This window comes from Coregonus lavaretus (assembly GCF_964263955.1).
Source record: "Coregonus lavaretus genome assembly, chromosome: 28".
NCBI lineage: Eukaryota > Metazoa > Chordata > Actinopteri > Salmoniformes > Salmonidae > Coregonus > Coregonus lavaretus.
Window position 1 is genome coordinate 12782498 of NC_140015.1, and position 27970 is coordinate 12810467.

The following is a 27970-nucleotide window of genomic DNA, read 5'->3' on the forward strand; positions in this document are numbered from 1 at the left end:
AAATTAAATAAACAGTACATCAAGTAGTAGTACATTCAGTGCCGATATTATGTAGTGTGATTGCTGTGTTGTGTACGTTTTGGACTGTAAAGCAATCACACATTTCTCAGATGTAAACATATGTAGCATAAGATATGCAACCAAAAAGGGAGAGTTGAGTTGATGAGCTCAGCGTTACCATGCAGCAGTAATGTTCCAGTTCATTTATCTGGTCTCTGTGGGGCTCCAGACAGCTGCTAACGTGTCACCTCCAAGCCCCAGAGAGGCTCGACTTCCAGGGCCTGCTGTGTGCTGTTGTCGATCCCCTGGGTCTGGGACTCTGCCTGCTCAGCATCACTCTGCATCCTCTCAGGTCTCTCCCTGCCCTGTGGGTACTCAGTCTTAGGCCCTCCACAGTCTGGCCCTGCTGACTGCCCCACCAGAGGTAGGGATGAGTCCAGTGTGTGGACAGGGCTGGAGCCGACCAGGTCATTCTGCCTAGCTTTGTTGAGAGAGCCCTGCCCCTGGGTGGTCTGGTTGTGCGTCTGGTTGTATGTTGGGCTGACAGACGTGTAGACCCCAGAGTGAGAGCTGAAGGTGGTGTGGAGCTGTGGTTGGCCGGTAGGCGTCAGTGAGACATGGATAGGTGTTGGGGAGCTGGACGGTGAATGGCTGCGGTCAGAGTTGACCTGGACACTCAGGGAGGGGTGGGACTGGCTGAGGCTGCCTGGGGAACATAGGGGATGAAAGGTACTGATGATGGGGATGGAGGCTTTGTACTCAACGTGACAAGGACCCGCACCTGGGAGTACTGGGAAGGCAGAGCTGAGGTCCAGAAGAGATGGCCCAGTCCTGCCTTGGGAGTGGCCCATGTAGGGAGAGTTGGGTGTAGTTCTGGAGGTCTGGAAAGGCCTGTACTGGGCTTCAAGTCCCTGACCAGTGGTTCTGCCTCTGTCCGAGCAGCATGGATGTAAACAGGATGACCTGGGATTGGACATCTGGTGAAGGTGCTCAATCTCCACCTTCTGACCCATGGCGGGACCTCTGCCCTGGGGGGGCACCCCACTGTAGGCCCACACATTCCTGACAGGGTGGCTGAGGGGGTCATGTTGGAGGTGAGATGGGTGAGGTCCAGCGGGCATACTGAAAGGCACCCGTGTCTGCCAGTCGTTGGCAGCAGTCATGTTGCTGCTGGGGTTGGGGTTGGGGGCCATCTGCAGGCCGTAAGGATAGGTGGAGATGGCAGAAGGGTAATGAAACATGGTCACATGGGCCTGCAGGAAATGCATCATCTCGTGGAGCTCCTTTTTCAGGTTGGACACCTCCTGGTTAAGGGTATTCATCTGGAAAATAGATGGCATGCAGAAGAATGAAAGCTAAAATCTGTTGCTTGGTTGAATAGTAATTATTCCAAGGCAGGAGATGTAACAGTTAGAGTTCTATTGTTGCTTTCTAGGTCAGAAATGGTGGAAACTAAAAACAAGCACAGTGATAAATTATCAGTCGGTGTTACGTGAGCTTTCAAATCTGGAGCATCTCCAATTTAACAATCCTACATTTTATTTGAGGAAAATTGTATTTAAATGTTCTCTTGCCTACATAGCCTGAGTTGAATTTAATGCTGAAAGTGTGTCAGAGATGTCCTGTTTTTAGACACTCTTTAGGGTACAGAGAAAGTAGAGTACTGAAAATGAAGTGGGAGAACAAAAAAGTTTGTGTCTCTTGAGCTCGCTCTACCTAGATGGAGCATATCATTAATTTATAAGTTCATTGATACATCATTATGTTGGTTTATGTGTCAGTTTATTCCGTCAATGTGATCGTATGTTCATACCTCTTTGTTTAGCTGGCCGATGTTCTGTCTCACCATCTCTGTCTCCAGAAGTAAGTTGGCGCTCACCTGGAATGGGTCTATGAGGGGGATGGGATGGACAAGGATGGATGAGATCACTGCTTTCACAACCCCACTCCAACATACAGTACTTTCCTCATACCATTTCATTTGTATGCATAGCCTACTTGTACTGCTTCGGATCATCCTAAAACAGCCATTTTCTGACCAATCAATTCAGTATCCTTGCCTAAAATATTTGTCTATTTACTGTTAGAAAACCACTGTTAGAAAAATATTGTTTTTTGTAGTTAAACCATTGTTTAACCTGTGAGACCATTACCTTTGCTATTGGTCTTTGCCTCGCCTTGTTCCACATTAAAGTGAAATGACTGCCCATTATCCTCAATTCCATCCACAACCCTAGAGGAGATAGGAAACAGAGGTTCATACTTAAGTGGGTTATGATTAAATGTGAAGTGATTTTCAGTTAAATAAATTGAACTGTAATCTGTCTTTGCCGTTATTACCAGGTAAATCCATTGGAAAATGTGATTTACATTTTGGTTAATGGTTATAGTCTTACAATCCTACAAACCTTAGGCTCAGGTACTGGGCTAATCAAATACAAACATTAGTCATTTTGATTGACCTTTATGTCTCATTACTCACCTGGGGCTGAGGTTCAGAGGGCTGACACAATGTAGGGAAGGTATGAGCAGCTTGGCTGGCCTATGGCACGAGCTGTGATCTGTGACCATGGTGGGCACTGGGGCGGGAGTAACCTCCTCACTGGACGGCAGCTGAGGGGAGGGGTAGCGGCAGAGACGAAGCGCACTGACATGACGAAGCTCCTCCCCCAGCAGGCTGCTGAGGCCGGGGTGGCAGACGGGGCTGCTCAGGCCATGCATCAGGAGCAGCTGTCCTTGGTGGGATGAACCAGTGGGACAATGGCCCATGGCCTCACCAGACTCCACATCTTCTGCCTCCACAATGAAGGGAAGCTTGTGGTCCTTATCAGCTCGCTCCTGAGGGGCAGAGGGTGGGAGAGGAGAGGCATGAGTAACAGGTTCTCTGTAGGACTCACAAACAACCATACATGCCCTCCAGTAGCCTACTGCCGGTGGAGGAGGAGAGAGAGTGTGGAGTGATACACACAGAGTTTGATTAGATTTTAGCTGCCGGTCACGGGCAGCAGGGGTGTCATGCACCCCAAAAATCTGAGGGGGCACAGAATACGTGAGGATGGCTGGGGGGTGGCCTGGAGGGGGGCTTGTTGGATAATCTTTATATTTTCAAACACCTGAAACAGCTTTCTCCTGCAATCTAGCGCCATAGCATTTTGTATGAAGTTGGCTTTAGCTAGCCAGCTAGATAGGTTCCCAATCTCCCAACCTCATAACTAGCTACCAAGCCATTTCAGGCTATCAATCAAGTTAGAGTAGCTTTTCTAACTATCTTAGCTGGCATGCCTGCTGGCAAGGTTGCTATACTTTAGAAAATCAAGCAATTACTAAATGTACTGAATAATCTTAATATTTTACTCAGATTTTAGCAGAGATGCAGAGAAGCATATTTAGTTTCTTTAAAAAAAGAACCACCAGACCGGTCAAGAGGTACGCTTAGATATAGAAAAAATATACTTTGTTTAAATGTAATCTGGCACCTTATGCTAATATCATGATATTTGTGTATTAATTATGATGCCATGATATGTGCTTGTATTGATGATGTGTGTTATGATCCCATGTACTGTGTTGTAAATTGGATGTAATATCCTAGGCATGTTAGTGCGGTATATTGAGGTGTGTGATTTACAACAGTCAGAATAACACACTCTGGAATGTGTAGAATAGAATTAGGCATAATGATTATGGCTGTCGATTGCAGGAAAAATATGTTTCAGGTGTTTAAAAAAAGCCGGTCTACTGAGCCACCGGTCTGAGCACACCACCTCGGCAACACCTGAATGGAAACCCAACGCACCCTAATTAACTCCAGCGCACCTGCACCTCATCATCTCATCACCACCCCCATATAGCCCTGGACTGTTCAGTGTTGTGTGTGTGTGTGATTGTTAGTGTCATGTCGTGTACTCGCTCTTTGTTGTTCTCTTGATCAGTGTTAAGTAAACCTTTACATTGTTGATTCCTGCGTCTGCATCCTGCCTCTTCGTATCCTCAGCAGGGAACCTTATAGATAGGGAGCTGGTCTCTGAATGGGGGTTGCCCACCGTGCCACTGCCATCTCCGCTACACGTCACCTCACTGGACAATAAACCCCTTGGATCAGGCACCATTACACACGTCACTCTCCCCTTCACTATCACCATTCCCACACTACCGGAGCACCACGAGGAGCTGTCATTCCACATCGTCACGTCACCCCTTCACCAGATTGTCTTGGGATTGCCCTGGCTCAGACTACACAACCCCACCATCAATTGGAGCACCAAGAGGATCACAGCCTGGTCCACCTCATGCCGGAAGACCTGCCTGCCGGTGGTTTGTTGTTCCACGTCAGTGGAGAGTCTGGAGTCCGCCCTACAGCCCAACATTCCACGTGAGTACGCAGATCTCTCCGATGTCTTCTCTTCATTAAAGGCTATGTGTCTCCCTCCTCACAGGCCCTGGGACTGCGCCATTGACCTGCTGGAGGGACAACACCCCCCGAAGAGTCGCATTTACCCCCTTTCCATGGCGGAGACTGAGGCCATGGAGAAGTATGTGGCGGAGACCCTGAAACGGGGGTTCATCAGAAGCTCTACCTCTCCTGCCTCCGCCAGCTTCTTCTTCGTGGCCAAAAAAGACGGAGGACTGAGGCTGTGCATTGACTACCGGGGGCTGAACGCAGTCACCACCAAGTACCGGTATCCCCTCCCTCTGGTTCCGTCGGCCATCGAGCAGCTGCGAGGGGCCCGGTACTTTACCAAGTTGGACCTGAGGAGTGCCTACAACTTGAGCCAAATCCGGGAAGGAGACGAGTGGAAGATGGCATTCAGCACTACCTCAGACCACTATGAATACTGCGTCATGCCCTACGGCCTCGCCAACGCACCTTCCGTGTTCCAGTCCTTCGTCAATGACGTGTTCCGAGACATGCTGAGTAGACAGGTGATGGTGTACATCGACGATATCCTGATCTACTCGGCTACGTTCGAGCGGTCCTACTCCGCCTCTGGGAACACAGCCTGTTGGTGAAGTGGGAGAAATGCGAATTCCACCAACAGGCCATCTCCTTCCTGGGATACAGGATCAGACCTCAGGGGGTGTTCATGGAAGGAGTGAAGACAGACAGGTCATGGCCAGTTCCCACCACCATCAAGGGCCTACAGAGCTTCCTGGGCTTCGCTAATTTCTACTGGCGTTTCAACAGGTTTTTCAGCTCCATAGCTCACCTCTCTCCTTAAGGGTGGTCCTCAGAAGCTGGCCTGGAACCCTGAGGATGACACTGCCTTCAAGAGGCTGAAGAAGGGGTTCACCACAGTGCCCCTCCTAAAACACCCAGATGCAGGTCGTCCTTTCATCCTGGAGGTGGACGCATCTGAGGAGGGTGTGGGTGGGGTCCTCTCCCAGCGGCAAGGTAAGCCAGAGAAAATGTATCCCTGTGTCTTTTTCTCTAAAAAGCTTACCCCAGCAGAGAGGAACTTTGGAGTTGGATACAGGGAGCTGTTGGCGGTGGTCCTCGCTCTGGAGGAATGGAGACACTGACTGGAGGGTGCAGTCCATCCATTCCGGATTCTCACTGACAACCGGAATGTGTAGCTCATACGGGCAGTGAAACAGAACGTCAAGCCAGGTGGGCCCAATTTCTCACTCGCTTTCAGTTTATTCTGTCCTACCGCCCAGGATCCCAGAATGTGAAAGCCGACGCACTCTCCAGGATGCACCATACCGGAGAAAGGAAGGATCTGGGGGATCCTGCCTCCGTCTCTCATCGTGGCACCTGTCATTTGGGATGTGGACGAAGACATCCACCTGGCGGCTCAGGAGGACCCAGCGCCTGCCAACGCCCCTCCAGGGCGCGTGTATGTACCCACCAGGGTCTGTGACCGCCTGCTGATCTGGGCGCACACCACCCTTACGGCAGGGCACTCCGGTATTACGCGCACCCTACATTCTCTCTCACATTGGATACTGATGTCTCCCGCTATATCAACTCCTGTTCCGTATGTGCCCAATTGAAGACACCTCGGAACGCCCCGGCAGGCAAACTAGTTCCTCTCCCAGTGCCTCAGAAACCTTGGTCACACCTGTCCATAGACTTTGTCACCGACCTCCCACGTTCTGACGGCTTCACAACAGTCCTGGTGGTCGTAGATCGGTTCTCCAAATCATGCCGAGTGGTTCCGCAGGGCCGGACAGGTCTGGGACGCCGCCCATGTCCATCTCCAGAGGGCCATCGTCGGCAGAAGGACCAAGCCGACCGTCACCAAAGTGAGGCCCCTGTATTCCAGCCTGGGGATCGTGTCTGGCTGTCCACTAAAAACCTCCCTCTCTGCCTGCCCTGCAAGATTGTTGATGTCTGCGTCCTGCCTCTTCGTATCCTCAGTACTCGTCACAATGACTCCCCTGGTAACAAGCGATTGTGTGTAATTTCCTTCTAATAGCTGTGAGTCAGTGCTGTTCCTCTCTCTTAGTGGCAAACACAGGAAATTAGGTGCATTGAGGCGAACTGCCTGCTTGGCATTTTCAGTAGGAGTCAGATTATTTAGCTGTTATGACCTCGTCGTGGCTTATAATCGTTATTCCTCAGAGCAAAATGTTTTCTGTCAGATTTGTATTATTTTTGTATTTTATTGCTACCAGACAATTTTCACATTCAGGTAAATCAATTTTGAGAGAATCGGTTAACTCCCACGCACAATGTAGAAACAATAACACGTGGACACTCACATGTCATAGAAACACACATGCAAGCACGCACACACACACAAACAAACACCACATAAAGGCATACGCCTACTCCAACACCCACTCAAATACAAAAAAATACAAGGACAAAATCAGCCTCACAGAGATACACACTAATGACAGCCCTTTGTTAAGCTCTCAATAAAGGTGGGAAAGTGGGGCTGTGAGAGTTGCAATCTTGCTTCTTTCAGAGTGAAGTCTGCAAATGTGCTAGATCAGAACATTGCATTCAGCCTTTTATCAAGTTATATGTTCACCTGAGAGGGCAGGGCAATAGTTCAGGGACCAGAACCCTCATATCAACCTCAATCATGTCACTGTCCCAAACAAAATATTCAAACGCTTTGAAAAATGGAATGATGAGTCACAAAGCCTATTCACATCTCAAGGTATAAATATTTCATTTGGGCATTTAGCTTGAAAGATTCTGGCTATGACTACAAATGTTCTGAGCTCTGACTTGTTGATAATGTGAAGCTGTGACTTTGTAGATATGTTGGCTGTGGCTGTAAGAGCATCCCTGAGTTATCTGTCAGTAGCAGACTGCCAGGTCATAGTAATTACCCGCTGTAGTATAATAATAAAGAGGCACACATTTACCTGAGAGAGCCGAGGGGACCGTGAGAACCTTGTCAGCCCCTGTAAAGTGAGTCAGAATGAATCACAATTCCATTACAGTTTACACAGGCCACATAGTGTAAAGTTTGAGTGAGTGAGCATGTGTGGTTCTCACCTCTGCCTCGCTGCCCTCTCTCAGGTTGTAGGTGAGGTTGTGGTGGATATCAGAGCTGAAGCGACTGCCATACTCTGGGTAGAGGCCCAGGACCTCCCTAAGGGCTCGGACACTGATGTGCTGCAGGTCACAGTAGGTCAGAGCCTTCACGTCCGCATTGGTCTTGATCACCTGGTCTTGCCCTGTCAGGTCTGCCCCAATCAGATCACCTTTGCCTAGAGACAGATGATCCAATTAATAATCTGAATTGATTTGATTCTTCTCTCATACAGTATAATGACAACATCCATATTGCTGAGATAGCAACTGAGGGATAAAGACAACTCCCTATTTCCTATATAGTGCACTACTTTTCTGTCCCAAAGTATTGCACTCTAAAGGGAATAAGATTCAATTTCAGATGCTGCCAAAGAGTTGATAACAGAGACAGAACACCAACACGAGAGAAAGAAAAAGGAAGGTCTGAAAAGATAGTGTACTCCAGAACAGGGAAGGGAGTTGTCTAAGACGTACCCAGGATAGCAAGGACCATGCCGTCCTTCAGCACCTCTAGAGACCCAGAGCAGACAAAGTAGTTGGCCTGCAACGCGTCCCCCTGGCGAATGAGGTACTCTCCCGGGGCGCAGAAAGAGGTCTTAATGTGCAGGGAGAGGGAGCGCAGACACCCCCTACTGGCCCGCTCAAACACTGGCAGCTGTAGGATGTCCTTGTTCAGGTGCATGGCGATGTCCGCACGCAGTTCGTCTGGGAAGTCATGTAGCAGCTGCCAGGAGGAGAGAGGGAGAACTTCAACACCCACAATTCAATGGTTTTGTATCAGATTACAGAGGTACCAGAGATGGACAGTGGTGTCGGAGGATCAAGGCTAAAGGAATGCTCTTGTCAGATGAGATGATAGACAGTAGAAACCAAGTTCAAGCCTATGAACACTGTGTGGACAGCCAATCAACAGTTTTTCACAAATACAGTATGTATTAGATTTATTGTTGAAACAAACACAATTCTCAGTGAGTATACTGTATCTTGTATTTTGTGTTGGACTCTAGCTGTATTTTGGCTAGTGGCTACACACTTCAATGTACAGTAGTTGTTTTCATGCAAGCCTTCTTAGATGACTCAAATCTCTACATATAATGTGCACTGTAGGTCTGTTTCACTAGTGCTAGCCTGGCAGTAGCACCAGCTAAGAGGTGTTAGAAATCTGCGAGTTCTCTGGATCCTTCATAGCGTCTGTTGTCACGCCTTCAGCAGAGAATAAATGATGAAGCTGATGATGAGAGGGTGTAAATGAGTACCATCTTTTCTATTCCTATCTCTGTAGTCTATAATGAAGGGACTTAAAAAAGGTTTTATTAACTTGTATTTATTCAGGGTAGCCCAATTGAGACCAGGGTCTCATTCCCAATGTTGTCCTGAGTACAACAATGTTCTCACAAACAGGAAGAAAAATTTACATTACAAATAAAACAAGAAGAATAAAAAATTACCTCAACACCACAATTTCAACATATAATACTCTAGAATCAATCGAAACAACTGCAATCCTCAATGAATGAGTCCTAAACTGCTGTAGCGACACCAGGGAATCAAGATGCAAGGAATTGTGTAGTTTATTCCAACAATGGGGAGCAATTTTAGCCAATACTAGGTCTAAGCCCATCACTGTGAGCAAAATACTACTTTCTAAAATAACCAATCTAACCTCAGTGGGCAGACTGAGAGCAGATTGGGAAAGAAAGGTGGAGATGACCTAGATGTAAGATTACATGTCTGATTTAGAATCTTCCACCACACACAGAGACACGACTAGACCACGAGACCATCTATGTCTGAATGTGACAATACACAGCCACATTGTCAACACCATCTGATAGAAAGACCTTGGCAGTGATACAAAAGATGACTTTAGAAAATTAACTAACTACTCCCAATGTAAGGTGTACTTTCTCTGAGAGGCTATTTATTTACATCAGAAAGTATATAAAGACCAGTCTGTCAGTACAGTATGTTTGTGTACCCTAATGGCTGCATCCCAATTTTCCATCCTGATCCTAAAGTGTGCATTTGCACACTCCCCATCAGAGATTTGAAAGCATTGGATTGTTGTAATCATTGGCCAGAGTTTGTTTCTACCATTGTTAAATACATAGTATCATGTGACCCACCTCATTGGCGTTGATGCCGTTGTTGACAGACCAGGTAGTCTGGAAGTACTCCAACATCCTCTGTTTCAGCAGCTGGGGCAGACGGTGCACACGGATAAAGTCCTTGAGGTCCTTCATATGCGTGTGGTAGAGTGAGCGCCGAGAGTACATGCGCTGGATGATGGCCGTCACGTTACCGAAGACCACTGCATGCATCAGGGCTGCAGGTCAGACGAGGAACAGGAAACATGGGGGTCAAGGAGTGTTACAAGATTACTCATTTGTGCTCAAAGCACATACATATGCAGAAGAGAGTGCCATCACCATGCCTTGAGACGTTTTAAGACTTTTCTTAAGAGATTTGTGAAGACATCTCGAGACATCTTAATACATGTCTTGAAAGAATGAAGATAATACTGCTAAAGATTTCTTAAAAACAACAAGTCTCTTCAAGAAGTCTTAAGACAGCTTGTGTCTCAAGATGTCTACTAACACTGCCTCTCTTCCAATGAACTTACCCCCCATGAGCATGATGCAGATGGAGAAGATCTTCTCGGCGTCTGTGTTGGCACACACATTGCCAAAGCCCACACTGGTGAGGCTGCTCAGGGTGAAGTAGAGGGAGGCGATGTAGGCACTGTGCATGGAGGGGCCGCCCATCGTACTGTTGATGTATGGGGTCTCCAACCGCTTCCCCAGCTCCTGCAGCCAGCCTGGAGAGCACAGTGGGACAGGGGTAACAGACAGACAGACAGACAGAGAGAGAGAGAGAGAGAGAGAGAGAGAGAGAGAGAGAGAGAGAGAGAGAGAGAAAAAAACAAAGGAAGAGAGAGGAGGAGAAAAAGGAAAATGCTTTACAGTGATCTGATAGGAGACCAGTGAAAGAGTTTGGGTTGCTTTTTTCCTTTATGTGTGCTTGACTGATGATTCTCTCCATCCAGAGGTGATATTATAGAGTGTGAGGCATCCTTGCTGGGAGCATGGTTAAATTAGATAGTCACTGTAGGGGGGACCAGCCAACCAGTCTCTGTCCATTACTCTGTGACCTACACTTCCTGTGAGGTGGACTGAGAGGGTGTTATGGAGGGAGATGGACTGAGAGACCAGTTCAGAAGCATTCAGGCCTGTCCAGGGACCATGTGTGCAGAGGGGCCATAGCATCTAGCTGTCAGGCAAAATAAATGAGTTGCTGTGTTACAGATACATGTAGAGGGAACAGTGGTCACGCATGGCTGCTTCCCTATAGCAAGCCGAGGAGCTCGCCAAAGGGAAACATTCTGTTCATGTGTCTGCTGTGTGAGAGTGGTCCAACAACCACACACAAACACAAACAAACAGGCGCTCACCTATGTCCCAGGTGACAGGGTCGCTGCTCTCTATCTCCTTGCGGCCAATGACGTACCAGACGCAGGCCATCCAGTGGGCGAGCAGGGCGAACACAGACATGAGCAGGGTCAGGACCACAGCACTGTACTGGGAGTAACGGTCCAGCTTCTGTAACAACCGCAGCAGCCGCAGCAAACGTACCGTCTTCAGGAGGTGGACCAGGGAGGTCTGGACAGGAGGTAACATACAGGTTTACATGCAATGATTCATGTAGAAATGACAATTTGCAACGTGACGTGTTAAGGTCAAAAGAGGTTAGAGAGTTGAGTCATAGTCTGGTTAAACTTGTCAGACATTATATACAGTCAATCCAGACAATCTATCCTCTGTACTGAACTGATATCTCCAAAGGCACGCTCTAACTGAGATACAGTGAGAAAACATTTCTCCTACCACTCCAATATCCCACCTTCCCCAGAGACTAAAGATACATTCATCCGTAAAGAACAGCACATCTCTTGGAAAGCTTGAGAAACAAATGATTGGTGGAAAAGGGGTAGTTGAACAGTATCACATCTCAGAAGCCCAGGTAAGATGAAGTGAGAAGGCTATTGGAATGAGAACAGTGAGACAGAGAGAGAGTGATGGGGAGTGCAGCCTGTGGATAGGGGCAGGGACACTAGAGAGGAGGAAGGAGCAGCTCATTAAAGCATGGAGGTGGCAGACCTAATCCGTTACAATTCAATGCTCAGGGGAAATAAAGAGGACCAACAGAGGGAAAACAATTATTCTGGGAAGGGCTATCGAACATGCACTGTCTGTTCAAAAGATAGGATAGGGAAGTGCACATACTCGCAACGCCACACGCCCATGACGCCCATACATGCACAGTCATGACACCCATACAAACTCACCACTGTGATGTTGAAGGCGTAGAGGAGGTCAAAGGGCAGAGCAGCAATGAGGTCTATAAAGAACCAGGTGCCACAGTAATGGAGGTAGATGGAGCGGGCATCGTACACCACCTGACCCGACTGACTCACGTAGGTGGTCCTAAAGTTCAGGATGATATCTTGGGAGGAACAGGGAGAAAACCCAGCAGAACATGAGCAAAATAACGTATTTTATTATCAGTGAGTTGATAGGCTACATTCCAGCATTGTTCCAGGTGAGCTGTATATGCTAATTATGGCATGACACCAACGATTTAGAATAACACAGGATGTGATGCTAATTTTGTACATGAATGTCACTGTACATAATTACCATTTCCTCAACTTAAAAAAGTCTGAGCCCCATCACAGCTGTTTTAGGATCACACATCCATTGGAGACAGGAAGTCTCTAATTGTGGCTCTAAATGTGAGCTGTAACCAGGGGTGACACAGACACCATGATGAGTGGGTGATGAAGGTGGGTGAGAGAGTACAGTCAAATGTGACCTATTTCCAAGGAAACCACCACTGTCACAGCAGGAAAGCACTATTCTTGATCAACTATATTCCAGAGGAGCTAGCTACTGGTGCCAATTAATTTAGCCACCGGAGTGATATGCCATTTACCATTGGAGTACTATGTTGCCACTCTCAGTACTGTTATACCACAGTAAGTTACCTAGAATGAAGAGCATTTCCACGGCGATGTCACTGACAATGGTACTGCGGGAGTCACAGTCGTTGTCGTCCTGGTGACTGACGAAGCAGACATTGAAGGGCACGGTGACCGCCACGTAGAAGGTGGCCAGGAGGATCAGCCAATCCCATAGGGCCTTGGACACGCTGTAGTGGAGCAGGATGAAGCGGGACTTCTGCACCGCCGCCACCTTGTACTCTGGGAGAGAGGGCTTCTGGAATACACTCTGCAAGGAGACAGGGGCCAAGGGCCACAGGTCATAGGTCCCAGGTTACACACAAAGCCCAAAACACCGCGCTGGCACAGTGGCCCTTGTATCTATGATTACATATCAAGAATGCACTGAAACCTAATGGCCCTAGATACATAAAAATCAGTGTCTGCAGCTCTCACTTGGCCACAATCCAAACTCCACTGTGGCGCAAGAGAGGAGAAGGAAACATTCCTTTTAAGAACAATGGACATCAAATCAAATCAAAGTTTATTGGTCGTGTACAAAGTTTAGCAGATGTTATAGCGGGTGCAGTGAAACGCTTGTGTTACTAACGCTTGTGTTACACAAATAATCCAAAACAAAAAATCAAGAAACATCTTAAGGGTTCAATGGCATCTTTTCAAGACAGAAATAACCAGCATGCAATGTGTGGCCATTGGATCACAGGAGTAGTAGCAGCAGCAACAGTAGCAGGTCATCTAACAGGCCTGGGGATCAAATGGAACCTTATTTGACTGTACAATACATGAAAGACCAGGAGAGACAATTATCGACATGTTCTTTTCGACACATATGCCGAATCACTGACTTTATCCTCCATAAATGACACAGTATGAGGGAGATGAAATATGGATGAGGAACTAAGGAGATCCCTTGAGGTAATGAGATCTGAAAGTAAATTCCCTCTGTCGTTCTTCAACATGACTAGAGATGTGCTGCTGAATAGGTCGGCAGAACCTCGAGGTGGGAACCCTTCGTGGGATAATGGCTGGGTACATTATAGGAGATAATTACTTGGTAATTGCACATGGAGGATTTAGATGCACAACAATGGAACGTGTACAGAACTGTACACATGTCACAGCAAAAGTGCAAATGAGAAATATTTTTAAAGCATGCAATGCCCAATAGCCCATGCTGTTGTCAATGGTAAGCAAATTTTTTACACAATCTTAAAAAACATTGACTGATCACCATCAAGTATGTAATAGGTAGGATTTGGAGAGAGTGAATTTTCATTAATTTTATTGATATTTTAAAGTTTGAAGTCTCTCAGCATTTAACGGTACAATTGACATATCTTTAAATAACAACTACCTCATATAACATGTGTTTAAGAGAGGAGGAGGGAAAAGGATGAAAGTCCTTGGTTCTGTCTGTTCACTGCTGTGTCAAACTGTGACACAGCAGTACTTTCCTTTAATTAGTGAGATGATACCATAGCTTTCCCATGTCCCAATCTGCAAAGGCCACACCACGTCTCTCTGTTGCTCTATATATACCAGCACTACAAAGACCACACTCATCAGACTGGAGCTTCAAAGGCTGCCTGATCAATTCCTCTATCTGTGCCAAGCTCAACCTTCCTCAAATGGATAGGTAAATGTCACCTTTCTCTATATACTCCATAACACGTCTGCTCAAATATGATTTGATTTGAATGTGGTGAGAATGTGATTTTACATGTAGTATGAAAACAAATGACTTAATCTTTCAGAAAGCAGTTGGTAATATAATGAAATTGTGCCTTTCCTATAAAGAAACAGTTCATTTTTTGTCAATGAGTCAATACACTCTACTGTACATGGGAACTCACATTGGGCAGTTTCCCCTTGCCGCTCTTGGAGAACTGGTTGGTGAGGTGGTACAGGACAGTCCTTCCCCTCTCCCTGGCTTGGGAAAAGTGGGAACGGCTGTGTTTTCTGCTCTGATGTGCGTCTTCTGAGATGCCTGATGACATAAGGACCATCATTAATGGGTTACTACACTTATAATATGAAAGCCTTCCTCTTATGCTATCATTGTACAAAGCATCATAGTCTAAACTACAGTGGCTTGCGAAAGTATTCACCCCCCATGGCATTTTTCCTATTTCGTTGCCTTACAACCTGGAATTAAAATTGATTTTTGGGGGGTTTGTATTATTTGATTTACACAACATGCCTACTACTTTGAAGATGCAAAATATTTTTTATTATGAAACAAACAAGAAATAAGACAAACAAACAGAAAACTTGAGCGTGCATAACTATTCACCCCCCCAAAGTCAATACTTTGTAGAGCCACCTTTTGCAGCAATTACAGCTGCAAGTCTTGGGGTATGTCTCTATAAGCTTGGCACATCTAGCCACTGGGATTTTTGCCAATTCTTCAAGGCAAAACTGTTCCAGCTCCTTCAAGTTGGATGGGTTCCGCTGGTGTACAGCAATCTTTAAGTAATTCCACAGATTCTCAATTTAATTGAGGTCTGGGCTTTGACTAGGCCATTCCAAGACATTTAAATGTTTCCCCTTAAACCACTCAAGTGTTGCTTTAGCAGTATGCTTAGGGTCATTGTCCTGCTGGAAGGCGAACCTCCGTCCCAATCTCAAATCTCTGGAAGACTGAAACAGGTTTTCCTCAAGAATTTCCCTGTATTTAGCGCCATCCATCATTCCTTCAATTCTGACCAGTTTCCCAGTCCCTGCCGATGAAACACATCCCCACAGCATGATGCTGCCACCACCATGCTTCACTGTGGGGATGGTTTCCTCGGGGTGATGAGAGGTGTTGTGTTTGCGCCAGACATAGTGTTTTCCTTGATGGCCAAAAAGCACAATTTTAGTCTCATCTGACCAGAGTACCTTCTTCCATATGTTTGGGGAGTCTCCCACACCAAATGTGTTAGCTTATTTTTTTCTTTAAGCAATGTATTTTTTCTGGCCACTCTTCCTTAAAGCCCAGCTCTGTGGAGTGTACGGCTTAAAGTGGTCCTATGGACAGATACTCCAATCTCCACTGTGGAGCTTTGCAGCTCCTTCAGGGTTATCTTTGGTGTCTTTGTTGCCTCTCTGATTAATGCCTTCCTTGCCTGGTCTGTGAGTTTTGGTGGGTGGCCCTCTCTTGGCAGCTTTGTTGTGGTGCCATATTCTTTCCATTTTTCAATAATGGATTTAATGGTGCTCCATGGGATGTTCAAAGTTTCTGATATTTTTTATAACCCAACCCTGATCTGTACTTTTCCACAACTTTGTCCCTGACCTGTTTGGAGAGCTTCTTGGTCTTCATGGTGCCGCTTGCTTGGTGGTTTCAGAACAGGTGTATATTACTGAGATCATGTGACACTTGCACACAGGTGGACTTTATTTAACTAATTATGTAACTTCTGAAGGTAATTGGTTGCACCAGATCTTATTTAGGGGCTTCATAACAAAGGGGGTGAATACATATGACGCACCACTTTTCCGTTGTTTTTTTTTTTTTTTTTTTATTTCACTTCACCAATTTTGACTATTTTGTGTATGTCCATTACATGAAATCCAAATAAAAATCCATTTAAATTACAGGTTGTAATGCAACAAAATAGGAAAAACGCCAAGGGGGATGACTACTTTTGCAAGGCACTGTATAAACGGTTAAATAATGTGCAAGCCACAGTGTTGCAGAGTTGGTAGAATACCTGTGGCCTCCCCCTCTCTCCTGTTGCTGTGATGGTGGCTTTTTCCGTATGACTCAGTGACATCCTTGAAGGAGAAAAGGAATAGAACCACCTCACCCTTCTCATTCTTAATTGGCACAATGTCAAGAAGGCACCAGAATGGGTTTCCTGTGGAAGCAACATTATAGAAGAAGTTAGATCAGTGGTATTCCATTTTATTCAGCGGGGACCCAATTTCTTCCACCAGAATTTCTGGGGAACCCATTATTTTCTCAATAATTTCTCATGACTCCCACACCAAATCTAATGACACAACCTAAATCAACAAATAACCTTCAATTCATTGCATTTTCATCTCTTATCAAAATGAAAATAAACCAAAATACATTTACTCAAATGATCTTTCTCAAAAACTTTTATATATTGTCCCATTAAATAATCTGCACTCTAATTTAAATGACTTTGAATACCACTGAGTTAAATTATAATGACACTTGTGGAGTTGAGGATTGTATTTTACTCTACTCTCTCTTCATATTGTGCAGAAGAGAACTTGGTGTATGTTGCATCCTCTGTCCATTGTTCTAAAAATACATTCAAAAGATGGATCTGGTTGGATTATGTTGTGTTGATTTGACAAGGGCCACAGTATCGTGTTGAGGGCCACTATGTGTTGACTGAATGCTCACCATTCTTCATGTAGAAGCACACCTCCCCCTGGTACTCCTGCTGTCCCTCCAGGGCCTTGTCCACCTGCTGCCTCACCCTCTCACTGGTCTCCGCCCCGTGCAGGAAGCGACATGTGCATGTTTTCTGCATCACCTCAGTACGCACGAACCCTGTCAGCTCGCAGAAGCCATCCGAGCAGTACACGATGGGGTAACCTTGGCGACCCTGGGCATTCCCAAGCAGGAAGTTGCTGTCTGTGGAAAGCAAGGAGAGAAAATAAATTAGAGACAGAATATACCTCCCGAATGGCGCAGTGGTCTAAGGCACTGCATCGCAGTGCTAGCTGTGCCACTATAGATCCTGGTTCGAATCCAGACTCTGTCGTGACCGGGAGACCCATGGGGCGGTGCACAATTGGTCCAGGGTAGGGGAGGGAATGGCTGGTAGGGATGTAGCTCAGAGCATGACCCTAAGCATGCTGCTAAAGCAACACTTGAGTGGTTTAAGGGGAAACATTTAAATGTCTTGGAATGGCCTTGGTAGAACATGGCGTTTGCAACGCCAGGGTTGTGGGTTTGATTTCCATGGGGGGCCAGTATGAAAGATAATGTGTGCACTCACTAACTGTAAGTTGCTCTGGATAAGAGTGTCTGCTAAATGACTAAAATGTAAATATACTGTACTCTGTCTGCGTAATGATTGCTGTTGAAGTGGTCAACCAATTATTTCTGTCCCTCAAGTACGCTGTGTGATTCAGACATTAAATGGATGAATGTCCTTGCCCCTGGATGCTGAATTAGGTTATGTAATTAACAATCAAGCTTGTGTTGAATACAGCCATCTATGAAGGTGGAACATAGGGTCAGGGATTCAGTCGCTTGCAGGTTTCTTTCTGAATCTCTCTCTCATCTCCCTCTCTCATTTTCATCCTTTAGCTGTCTGGTAAAAAGCCAGAAAAAGAGCTCTGTCTGTCTGTCTGGGTCTCAGTCGATCTGTCTGTCTAGCACATAGAGCCCACCCACAGCAGCCTGCAGGGACATCAGAGCAGGCTTTGAAGTTTAGGCCTGTGAAGTCTGGTGGATGTGATAGGAGAGAAGAGGGGACCTAGTTCACTCTATGGGGGCCCACAGCCCAGGCCCCCCCCCCCAGCAGGTGCCTGGGGACACTAATGGGGACAGGAAATGAGCATCATGTTTAGTATCCTCACATCCTCCTGTCCATGTCACCAAAGTCAGAGCCAGCCAATCACAGGACAGGCTGGAGCTTCTGATTCAGTAGCTGCCTTTTGATTCTGTCAGACTCTACTGAAATACCAACCACCTCTCAGAGCTGCACCCATCTGTTGAACTGTGGAGGCACTCAGGCTAAGCGGAAGGGAAGATGTACTTTCAGCAACAAGAATATAGGTGCGATGGCACAGTCAGTCCCCTTTCTGAAATGGCCAAGTCACGTTTCAGCTATGAATCATTTGTGTTGTATTGTTATATTTACATTTGAGTCATTTAGCAGACACTCTTATCCAGAGAGACTTAGTTAGTGCATTCATCTTAAGATAGCTAGGTGGGACAGCCACTATCAGCAAGGGCAGTGCTAGTAGGGAAAAAAGTCAAGTGCGAGTGTTAGTTCACGAAAGGCAGGGGTGTTATTGATTTTTTATTTATTTTTATGGGAGGATAGAGGGAGGATGGAGGGTGTGATTATTTAAGATACTCTTTTAACTTTTTGTTTAAATTTGATTTGCGTGATTTAAATGTACCTCTATTTAGCTGCTATTTACCTGATTACTCTTTTGAGAGAGAGAACATAATTGTGTTTTTGCTACAGCTATAAACATTTATGAATGATATATTCCTCCATAGTGAGTTGAACAACCAATCTCCATTAAAACAAAATTGCAGGCAGCTGTTTAAAAGGACCACCTCCCTCCCCTCTGTTCCAACCTTTCTAAAGGGTTGCAAAGTAGACTGTATTGTAGCACTGTGCCTCATTGTGCAGAGACAATCACCCATCACAGATGTCTCCCACAATCCAATGCCTGTCCGTTGTCACCTGTCCCTAACTATCAAGTTCGTTAGGTCACTCCAAGTCCATTGGGTCACTGCCGTATAGAGTTTCATAGGAAATGATTCTACTGACTGAATTCAATTCCATAATTGATCTATTCATCCACTGCTCTTCCACACAGGGGTGGTTTGACTTGAACAAGATAGAATTTCATGGCCAGAGTTTCCTATTATCTCTGTATTACGTAAGTGGTACATGTGATGATGGTCTGATCATATCCTGTCAATCAATACACCAATTAGCTCAGTTATTATTAATGCATAGTGAGATCACAGTTTGAGTCTTTTCATGTGCAGTCCATTATCATTAGCGAACGAGGCAATCTGGATAAGTCCTCCTTCAAACACAAGGAAAAATAGACATTTGCATTGACAATACTGTAGATGTTGTGTCAGATAAGTATTATACACACACTTAATACACATGTCTAATAGATCATTAGTTCACACAGAGTGGTGAAGAGGACCTAAGTGCTCCAGATCTCTTGTTAAGTTTATTCTGTCATTTGAGGTGAGCCACAGTTCGACACCCAGCCAACACTCACAGCCTACTGAGCCATGGACTATGTCTGGCTGCTGTTGAAAGGTGTAGAGATGGAGGATATCTTTAGATTGAGATAGGTTGCATACTGTTACTGTATACAGTATTTCCTGTAGAGAAAGACATTAAACTCCTGAAATGTCTCAGTCTCTAAGTGATGGATGTAGAGATAATTAGTACAAAAGCCACAGTGGCTTGCGAAAGTATTCACCCCCCTTGGCATTTTTCCTATTTTGTTGCCTTACAACCTAGAATTAAAATTGATTTTTGGGGGGTTTGTATAATTTGATTTACACAACATGCCTACCACTTTGAAGATGCAAAATATGTTTTATTGTGAAATAAACAAGAAATAAGACAAAAAAACAGAACACTTGAGCATGCATAACTATTCACCCCCACAAAGTCAATACTTTGTAGAGCCACCTTTTGCAGCAATTACAGCTGCAAGTCTCTTGGGGTATGTCTCTATAAGCTTGGCACATCCATCCACTGGGATTTTTGCCCATTCTTCAAGGCAAAACCGCTCCAGCTCCTTCAAGTTGGATGGGTTCCGCTGGTGTACAGCAATCTTTAAGTCATACCACAAATTCTCAATTGGATTGAGGTCTGGGCTTTTACTAGGCCATTCCAAGACATTTAAATGTTTCCCTTAAACCACTCAAGTGTTGCTTTAGCAGTATGCTTAGGGTCATTGTCCTGCTGGAAGGTGAACCTCCGTCCCAGTCTCAAATCTCTGGAAGATTGAAATAGGTTTCCCTCAAGAATTTCCCTGTATTTAGCGCCATCCATCATTCCTTCAATTCTGACCAGTTTCCCAGTCCCTGCCGATGAAAAACATCCTCAAAGCATGATGCTGCCACCACCATGCTTCACTGTGGGGATGGTGTTCTCGGGTGATGAGAGGTTTTGGGTTTGTGCCAGACATAGCGTTTTCCTTGATGGCCAAAAAGCTCAATTGTAGTCTCATCTGACCAGAGTACCTTCTTCCATATGTTTGGGGAGTCTCCCACATGCCTTTTGGCGAACACCAAAAGTGTTTGCTTCTTTTTTTCTTTAAGCAATGGCTTCTTTCTGGCCACTCTTCCGTAAAGCCCAGCTCTGTGGAGTGTACGGCTTAAAGTGGTCCTATGGACAGATACTCCAATCTCCGCAGTGGAGCTTTGCAGCTCCTTCAGGGTTATCTTTGGTGTCTTTGTTGCCTCTCTGATTAATGCCCTCCTTGCCTGGTCTGTGAGTTTTGGTGGGCGGCCCTCTCTTGGCAGGTTTGTTGTGGTGCCATATTCATTCAATTTTTTAATAATGGATTTAATGGTGCTCCGTGGGATGTGGTCCTCTGTAGCTCAGCTGGTAGAGCACGGCGCTTGTAACGCCAAGGTAGTGGGTTCGATCCCCGGGACCACCCATACACAAAAATGTATGCATGCATGACTGTAAGTCACTTTGGATAAAAGCGTCTGCTAAATGGCATATTTATTTATTTTATGTTCAAAGTTTTGGATATTTTTTTATAACCCAACCCTGATCTGTACTTCTCCACAACTTTGTCCCTGACCTGTTTGGAGAGCTCCTTGGTCTTCATGGTGCCGTTTACTTGGTGATGCCCCTTGCTTAGTGGTGTTGCAGACTCTGGGGCCTTTCAAAACAGGTGTATGTATACTGAGATCATGTGAGACTTAGATTGCACACAGGTGGACTTTATTTAACTAATTATGTGACTTCTGAAGGTAATTGGTTGCACCAGATCTTATTTAGGGGCTTCATAGCAAAGGGGGTGAATACATATGCACGTACCACTTTTCCGTTATTTCTTTTTGAGAATTTTTTGAAACAAGTTATTTTTTTCCATTTCACTTCACCAATTTGGACTATTTTGTCCATTACATGAAATCCAAATAAAAATCCATTTAAATTACAGGTTGTAATGCAACAAAATAGGAAAAACGCCAAGGGGGATGAATACTTTTGCAAGGCACTGTACATGAGACTTAATGTGCCCAGGCTTGAGTTGCGATAGCAATTTATAAAACATTTTAAAATAAAAAGCTAATGGCAAAGCTGTTATTTCCACAGGGAGGAGGTAACCAGGATGCGGTCCCTTTTTTATGCAGGAAGAACACAAATAGATTCGCAATAAGTTAATCCTATGGGAAAACATACTGAGCAGTATCTGGACCAATAGGGGGGTTTGTTACAGTAGCTTTATGATCATCATTGTTACTTGGCTTAGACTGATATAGACCAGTGAAACAAGGTTGATTTTCTAAACCAAAGCAAACAGATGGTAAGTCCTTTCTCCAACTCTATTGTTCTGCTAAAATGCACCCAGTCTACCGGTCTTTCCCTCAGTCTTTCTCTCTCTCTTCTTTTTATCTGATGGAAGAATGGCAGAATCGAAGTTCATAGTGAAAGCCACGTTGAACCGTCAAAGCTCTAAGTGCTTCACTTTCTCATTCTCTCTCTCATTTTCTCTCAAAATAATTTCTGAGATGACTGTCCGCACGACAAAAGGGACTTCTCCATCGTAGTGAATAACACTGGTCCTTTCTATCACAGTTCAGTTCATGCACTTGTAGCTTCAGTAATTGACATCAGGTGGTGAACAGCAAAACCCAAACCAATCTACTTACATTACACAAGCAAAACAGCCAGGCCGTTTGCATCAATCACAACAACAATAATCACAATTTGTGAATTGAAATGGAGGGGAAATGCTATTAAATAATGGTATGCCTCAATTAGGAGGGGGAAAGCTGTGTGTAGCTCCCAGCCACACAGATAATTAGACTGAATCATTCTGTGGAGCGACAACGAGACAATAACGAGAGCTTTCGCACTATTACTGCATAAACGCTGCAATCGATACATACAAACTAGCGTCCATAACTTCACTCTGACATCCCGGCACCATAATCCACAGAGTACAACCTGAAATGTACATAGAAATGGGAATAACTGTACAATGTGTACTGTATGGTCCTACTGTATTTAGTCATTTGTTTGCATTCTGGCAACGACTAACTAATGTATTAAGAATGAAATGAGACATTATATAATGGATTGTTACAGGGGGAACTGGGTATCTGTCCTTCATTACAGCCTTCTATATTCCACCAGACATAATGTAAAATGAGTGGATTCAAGATTACTAGGGTTGCTCATTTTGTTGTGTATGGGATTGATGGAGTTATGTATATTAGCCTACTTTTACAGAGAGTGGATGACTGATATCGATACCCAGGTGCTGTTGGACTGACGCTTAACCCCTGCATAATTAACTGTAATTTATGTCCCTGCTCACATGTTGGGGTCATTTGGCTGTCACTTTTATTCATTCTGTAATCGCTTGGTCACATTACACAATGGAGAGGGTCATTTAGTGGAGGGAGGCAGTCGGACATGCATTACATGTTGCAAATATACCCACATCCACCCACCAGTTGTTGAGCATGCTATTAGAATATTATGTCATAGGTCATACGTTGAAGTCAATTATTTGAACATCTATCATACACTGTGTGTGCTCAATGAAGAAGCTACCCAGAAGGTCTTGAACTCGGACAGAAGAAAGTCAAAGTTTTGGACTATTTTATCAGCTCCCTACAGGCATTTCAAGCTCCAACTACATCTCTTCCCTTTGGATAACGGCTCCCTGCACCTCCCACTTCCCCCAGACTGGTTCTGTCTTGTCCATTAAAGCTTTTGGCCAGCTCCTCCACCCACACCATGACACAGAGGGCCTGTTACCACCAAACTTGCGAAAAAAGTGATTGTGACTCTGTATTTGTATTTGTGTGTGTGTGTGTGTGTGTGTGTGTGTGTGTGTGTGTGTGCAGCCTGGTCTCATAAACTAGATGTATTAGTATGATATGTTACATTTGGTATAGTTACATAAGACAGCAGGTTACTTAAGGGAAAAACAAAAGTAGGGTGGTTGGTCGGGGTAGATGGGTAGGCAGGCAGGAAGGCAGGCTGGCTGGCTGGCTGGCTGGCAGGCATATAACGCAAACGTCTAGCAACCCAAAGGTTATGTGTTTGAATCTCATTACGGACAATATTAGCATTTTAGCAACTTTGCAACTACTTACTACTTTTTAGTTACTTTGCAACTACTTAGCATGTTAGCTAACCCTTCACATAACCTTAACCTCTTACCCTAATCCCTAGCCTAGCTAACCTTAGTCACCTAGCTAACATTAGCGATAGCCACCTAGCTAACGTTAGCCACAACAGATTGGAATTTGTTACATATCATACGTTTCGCAAATCCGGAGCATATTGTACGAATTGCAATGCATTACATATCATACGAATATTAATTCATAACATATCATACGAAATGGGATGAAGGACATCCACAAATGCATACGAAATGTAACATATCATATCATCATAATTGGAGTGTCCTGGGTTTACGTTTACTATGTTACGTCTACCCCTGAGTCCAGGTTGGTGTGTGTGTGTGTGAGTGTGTTTGTCTTCACACTGAATTCATTAACTCAGCCAGGACACAGATTGGCGGCCACACACTAGCATGATGTCATGTCCCACTTCTTGTAACCCACTGAGAAGAGTGTGACCTGATCTGACCATGGGAGAAGGTTTCATAGAATTTCCACTCTATGGGATAGTGCATCATGCAGTTTGGACAGTAGTCCATTAGTGACATACACTTATTGTACAAAACATTAGGAACACCTTCCTAATATTGAGTTGCACTCCCTTTTGCCCTCAGAACAGCCTCAACTCGTTGGGGCATGGACTCTACAAAATGTCGAAAGCGTTCCACAGGGATGCTGGCCCATGTTGACTCCATTTCACCCTCTGAATGGCACACATACACAATCAATGTCACAATTGTCTCAAGGCTTAAAAATCCTTCTTTAACCTGTCTCCTCCCCTTCATCTACACTGATTGATGTGAATTTAACAAGTGACATCAATAAGGGATCATAGCTTTCACCTGGAATCACCTGGTCAGTCTATATCATGGAATGTTTTGTACATTCAGTGTATATCCTATGGTCAAAAGCAGTGGTGCTTAATAGATGGACAAACAAAATGCATGAACTGTGAACACATTTGACAAATAATAAAAGAGCTTTTAGGTTGTGAGTGAGCTAAAAGAGAGACAGAGAAAGAAAGGGGAAATAAGGATAAAGTTACTGATATCTAAGGGCTCTATACAGGCTTTCACCTTTTAAAGACATGGTGCAATTCTATACTCAAGTGCTTTGTGTGTAAAGAAATTGGAATCACTCCTACACAGCTGCATAGACCTACTGCACCCATGCATCTTAAAGGGATACTTCAGGAGGCAATGAAGCCCTTTATCTACTTCCCCAGATTTGTATGTCTCTGCGTGCAGTTTGAAGGAAGTTGCTAACTAGCGTCAGCGCAATTGCTAACTATCGTTAGTGCAATGACTGGAAGTCTATGGTTTGCGCTAACGCTAGTTAGCATTGGCTCGCTTAATTGCCAAAATCCCAAAGTTACCCTTTAATGAGGAGCAACACAAACAGCAAACATGCAACAGCCCAACAAGTGGCACTTGAATCCAAAACAACAGCACACCCACTCCTCTGCCGAGCTCTCACCACTCTCTCCATCACTATCACAGCCTGGGCTACTGTCTTGACTGGCTGCCCCTCACCTGTACCACTTACACTCAGTGTTGGGGAGTAGTGAACTACATATAGGGCGGCAGGTAGCTTAGTGGTTAAGTGCGTTGTGCCAGTAACCGAAAAGTCGCTGGTTCCAATCCCTGAGCCGACTAGGTGAAAAATCCGTTGATGTGCCCTTGAGCAAGGCACTTAACCCTAATTGCTCCTGTAAGTCACTCTGGATAAGAGTGTCTACTAAAATGTAAATGATATTCAACTAGTAATTTAACTACATTTTGCAATAGCTTGGTGGTAGTTGAACTAAATTCAAATCTAGGTAGTGTTTTCAGTAGTTAATTACTTTTTTGCCATGTTGCGGTGTAGCTTCAATCTACAGCTAGAGGACTCCTAATATCTCTAGGAGTAATAAGTATAATTTTTGTCTTCATCTGTTGTTGTTTAGTACTGTATTTTTGCTATCTGGGGCCATTTACTTTAAGTGCTGTCTGTCTTTCCAGTAGCCAACTTAGTGTGTGAACTGCTGACTGCTCATAACCTGCAGCTGATTGTTGACACATCAACCAGTATTAAGGGGCAGGGCAAATTGTGACTGTTGTTGTTTTGGTAATCAGTGGCTATATTGGAGGGGGAGTAGTTTCTCCTCTCCTATGCAATCAGCAATTAGTACCGGGAGGTGTGCTCTTCACGTCCGCTAGGCAATTAGAAATTAGTGTCAAGCCAGTCAGGCTTCAAGACGGGTCACTCAACTGAGACTGCTCTCCTCTGTGTCATGGAGGCTCTCCGCACTGCCAAAGCTGACTCTCTCTCTTCTGTTCTCATCCTCCTAGATCTGCTGCCTTTGACACCATGAACCATCAGATCCTCCTCTCCACCCTCTCAGGGCTAGGCGTCTCAGGCTCTGCAGACTCTTGGATTGCATCCTACCTGGCAGGCTGCTCCTACCAGTTGATGTGGAGAGGATCTGTGTCTGCACCACGTACTCTCACTACTGGTGTCCCCCAGGGCTTGGTTCTAGGCCCTCTCCTCTTCTCTCTATAAGTAGTCAGGTGGTAAAAGCACGTAGCTGTATTAATTTATATCCACTAGATGGCACTGTCCCTTTAAGAGATAAATAAATAATGTGTGAGAGTGGTTTTGGGATTGGCATGCGCAGTGTGTTAGAATGAGAGCAAGCAATTACACTGTTGAAATCCTTTGTGGGTCCAACATTACTTTAAATGGGTAAATAATACTTTTGATCTTACTCTTGTACCGGAATATATCATATTATGCATCATCTGCAGTGTATAAGAGTTAGTTTTGTAATATTTACAGTTGGTCATGTTAGCCTGTTGATACTTTCAGATTGACATGAGTATGTTAGCTTCTTGCTAGCTGAATACCAGTGCTCTCAGAACCACGTTGTGGAGTTGATAACATTATTTGAAGCGTGAGTAATTATAGAATGACATTCTATTTCATGTAAAGCTTCAGGGTGTTGTATTTTGCAAGATGTCATTTTGTTTATGGACATCTTGTACTCAGACATTTGAAATGTTAGAAAGTCTATTCTAACTGTGAACATTGGTCTTTGTATTTTCTTGTATTTCTATAGAAAGCAGAGCCACTACCGTTTGTGCATTTCACTTTGTACTTTTTGTACTCAGATTGTTTTTATGCACTTTACTAACAGATTTATTTCACTTGATTGTGATTTAGACTGAACTTTACGTTATGGTGACCACCTTACGGTTATTTCCCTCCTACATGATCCTATTTCAAATGTAAGCTTTGACAGAATAAACAACCCTGTGCTGGGTTTACTTTCGCCAGGCTACATATACAGCAAGTCACTCGGCTCCGTCCTCATTGCTACGCGGATGACATTCAACTACTTTTCTCCATCCCCCCCTTCTGACACCCAGGTGGTGACACACATCTCTGCGTGCCTGGCAGATATCTCAGCTTGGATGTCGGCCCACCACCTCAAGCTCAACCTCGACAAGACAGAGCTTTCTTATATCTCCTAGATATAGGACAGACACTTCAAAACCTTATTCCTTATGATTAATTTTTCAGTCTTTTTTGCCATTTATGAATGTGTTATTCAATGTGTTTCTATGGTATTTGGTACTAAAGGCCAAATTCAATATTTTATCAAATACTGTTTTTATATATTTTTTGGACACCTAAAGGGTCCTAAAATTTAAAATCAAATGACCATAACCATCTTAAAACAATTCCATATGTCAGCTTATAACCCCCCCAAAGTGGAAATCTTACATTGAGAAGTCACAATGTATTAAACACAACTTGTTCACAACTTGTAAATTACTTCCCCAGTAAATTACAATCAATCAAACCCATTGTAACACTGCATGCATCCCAATTAGGTGGGCACGGAGGCTGGCACTAAGGCAGAAAGGCTTGAGTAAACGGTATACTTACGGGTGCCATCAAAGTGCTTGGCGATGGTGTCCAGGAAGGTGTTCTGGGGGGCCAGGAGGCCCTTCATCACAGGCATGTTGTCCAACGATGAAGACTCACAGCTGGGCTCACCAAGTCACTCCATCCCCTGACAGACAGAGCTGAGAGGAGGGCGAGTCAGACCAACGTGACTCTGCAGTCTGCACTTCAACAGATGCTTCTCCTTGATCCTGTCTCAGCGCTCAGCTACAGGTCAGCCGGGTATCAGTGGCATTTACCTCAGTCTCAGGTTTATAGTCTTCTTTCTTTCCTCTTTCCTCTTCTTTATCCCAAGTAAGGCTGATTATCTTTCTCTTTAGCTCAGCCCCTTATTTCTCTGTGGTGTGGCTAGTTGTTCTTCTTACCTTGGATCAAGCTAAGGTGTTGTAACTCACTGTCAGCTCAGAGTCATCAGGTTAGGTAGTGTATCTCTCTGCTC

At 44.7% G+C, this 27970-nt stretch overlaps 1 protein-coding gene across 1 annotated transcript; it reads right to left on the bottom strand.

Annotated features, from left to right (window-relative positions):
• Positions 1 to 236: 236 nt before the first annotated feature.
• Positions 237 to 27589, bottom strand: LOC311103882 (voltage-gated delayed rectifier potassium channel KCNH4-like; the record flags this gene model as incomplete). The annotated part of the gene is made up of 16 exons (XM_084145512.1): positions 237 to 1322; positions 1814 to 1890; positions 2154 to 2233; positions 2483 to 2838; positions 7324 to 7362; positions 7457 to 7671; positions 7970 to 8219; positions 9622 to 9821; positions 10119 to 10313; positions 10947 to 11154; positions 11841 to 11998; positions 12540 to 12783; positions 14369 to 14502; positions 16211 to 16357; positions 16879 to 17112; positions 27514 to 27589. 16 exons carry the CDS (start codon positions 27587 to 27589, stop codon positions 237 to 239), a joined length of 3699 nt encoding a protein of 1232 aa, XP_084001638.1.
• Positions 27590 to 27970: the final 381 nt, after the last annotated feature.